Source organism: Octopus bimaculoides, chromosome 16 (assembly GCF_046866305.1).
Source record: "Octopus bimaculoides isolate indiv1 chromosome 16, ASM4686630v1, whole genome shotgun sequence".
Classification (NCBI taxonomy): domain Eukaryota; kingdom Metazoa; phylum Mollusca; class Cephalopoda; order Octopoda; family Octopodidae; genus Octopus; species Octopus bimaculoides.
The window spans coordinates 34,349,402-34,351,901 of NC_142943.1; the positions used below are offsets into that span (position 1 = coordinate 34,349,402).

Consider the following 2,500-nt stretch of genomic DNA (forward strand, 5'->3'; position numbering starts at 1 on the left):
TATATATATATATATATATATATATATATATATATATATATATATATATATATATATAGGCCCAGGCATGGGTGTGTGGTAAGTAGCTTGCTTCTCAACCACATGGTTCCGGGTTCAGTGCCACTGCGTGGCACCTTGGGCAGGTGTCTTCTACTATTGCCTCGGGCCGACCAAAGCCTTGTGGGTGGATTTGGTAGACGGAAACTGAAGGAAGCCTGTCGTATATATGTGTGTGCATATGTGTCTGTGTCTGTGTTTGTCCCCTGTGTCTGTGTTTGCCAAACCATCCCGCGATGGAGTAGTCACCGCTGATGTGCTTTAATTTTAAGCGAAACTAGTCTAATATGATGATTTCTCTCATTGGTGGGCAGTTATCTCTCTTGTCAATTCATAGATACGTGCTTCCTTGCGGTTCTAAGGGTTTTTGACTCATATTTCTAGCAATGTAGGTGTTGCTCTGCACCGTCGGTCACAATAAGTAATAACTGAATCTTTGCTTTTCGGTTTTACATTGCGTATAGCTGCCTTCGTTATTTTATTTTTTTATCTAAATAAATGTGCGTGTGTGTGTGTGTGTGTGTGTGTGTGTGTGTGTGTGTGTGTGTGTGTGTGTGTGTGTGTGTGTGTGTGTGTACGAAGATTAGCAATACGATTGAATAATATATATATATATATATATATATATATATACAGAAAGAGAGAGAGAGAGAGCGAGAGAGAGACAGAGAGAGAGAGAGAGAGACAGAGAGAGAGAGAGAAAGAGATGGAGAATGGAAGAAAGTGATAGAAATATATGTATAAAGTCGTGCTTGAACCCAAAGAAATAACACGCTATTCAAAAAATAAAGGAAAAAAGTGTTAAATAAAAAAACAAAAGCAAATTGGAAATAAATATTAGAAAAGAAAAGTAAAAGTTACATGTATACACACTCACACTCACACAAAAGCTTAGATTTACAATGTGATCGATATTTATATATAAATATAATATTAGTGACTAATTATATTGTAAAAGAATATCAGCATCTCAGAAACATATGTTAGTATAGTGCTATTGGATTATGAATTATGAAGAGAAGGAGAGGAAATACTGTATAAAATATTAGTAGAAAGCAAACGTGAATAGAGATGTTATTTGGCGGAGAAGGGATGTAAAGTGTTTCCACTAAGAAGGTCCACTTACCAATTTCTTCCAGAATTAATGGATCTGTAATGAAAAGATTCTCGTCATTTACTTTACGTTGAAAGTTATTATGATATTGCTTAGAATAATAAAAAAATATATATGTATATTTATATTTATATAATTGATGGAATAAGTGAGTTATCACGTGAAGTGAACACAATGGGTTTTTTTTTTATATTAATAGGTCAAGGTCAATAAGGATTTGATTGAAATGAAAGTGGTAGAGGGATATGTGTTTTAAAATTGAGAAGCTATATCAGTGTAGTTGTGTGTATGTATACACGAGTAGATGAACAAATGAAAAAAAATAGTACTCAACACATTTATTTGTCATTGTAAGCATTTAATAACAAATGAACTTAAGCTCCACATGAAATAAAATTTGTTGGTGCAAATATCCAAATTTTCCCGCCCCCACCACCACCACTACCGCTATCACGGATAGCTCTGGACTTTGGGAAAGAGGTTACTTGAAGCAGCGTAAAAAGATGGCATGGGACACACTTGCTTACATTTCAATGAGGAGGTATATCCTAGCCGAGGTTGCCGAACTTGTCGTTCTGAAATCACGATAAAGAACAAATGCTAACACATTCCAAACAGTTCGGACCTTTTGTTAGGAAATTGCTTGGCAATCTCGAGCCATCTGAACAATGAAGCCGTAAATAATTCCACAAGAAATCTCATAAATATCTTCAAAGCATTAAGTGGTTTATCCCGAATTATATAAGCGAGTTAATGACCAATTCTGTTCCATGATTTATTTTTCATGTCGGATAAGGTATACCCAAATGAATATTGATCAAATTCTTAGTTGTCTTAAAGTTTATTAAATAGCAAATGGTATTAACGATGATGTATTCTAAACAACAGGTTACCCTGAATAATATTTTGTGACTTTGAAGTTTCTTTCTCGACGATGATTACACTTGAATAACATCCAGAACACGTAAAAATGGAGATTACAGAAACGATTATCTATCTATCTATCTATCTGACTGCCTGTCTTTCTCATTCAGTCTATCACACTCAATTTATATTTCTTTCCTGCTTGTATATATATATATATATATATATATATATATATATATATATATATATATATATATAAATAAGTTGACATCATATACATTTTCAAACACGCACACACGAACACACTTACACAATTGTTTTTGTAAGTATTGTATACATCCTGTAAGAAATACAGTAAAGCATTTAACCTGGTGCTTAAACAATTTATATATTCTTCCGCCTTGGGCTAATACACGATTTAATACATTATGAGAAAGGTCTACATTCAATTAATGTAATAAA

General features: G+C 33.4%; 1 protein-coding gene across 2 annotated transcripts in view; it reads right to left on the minus strand.

Moving 5' to 3' along the window:
• LOC128251350 (uncharacterized) overlaps window positions 1–2,500 on the minus strand; it is a 265,914-nt gene that overhangs the window by 82,069 nt on the left and 181,345 nt on the right. Inside the window, exon 2 of one of the 2 annotated variants that reach the window (XM_089364449.1) lies at window positions 1,184–1,207. The exons of the other annotated variant lie outside the window; for it this stretch is intronic. Within the exon in view, the coding sequence (XP_089220575.1) occupies window positions 1,184–1,207 (24 nt within the window). The remainder of the gene's footprint in view (window positions 1–1,183; window positions 1,208–2,500) is intronic. 2 annotated transcript variants of the gene reach the window in all.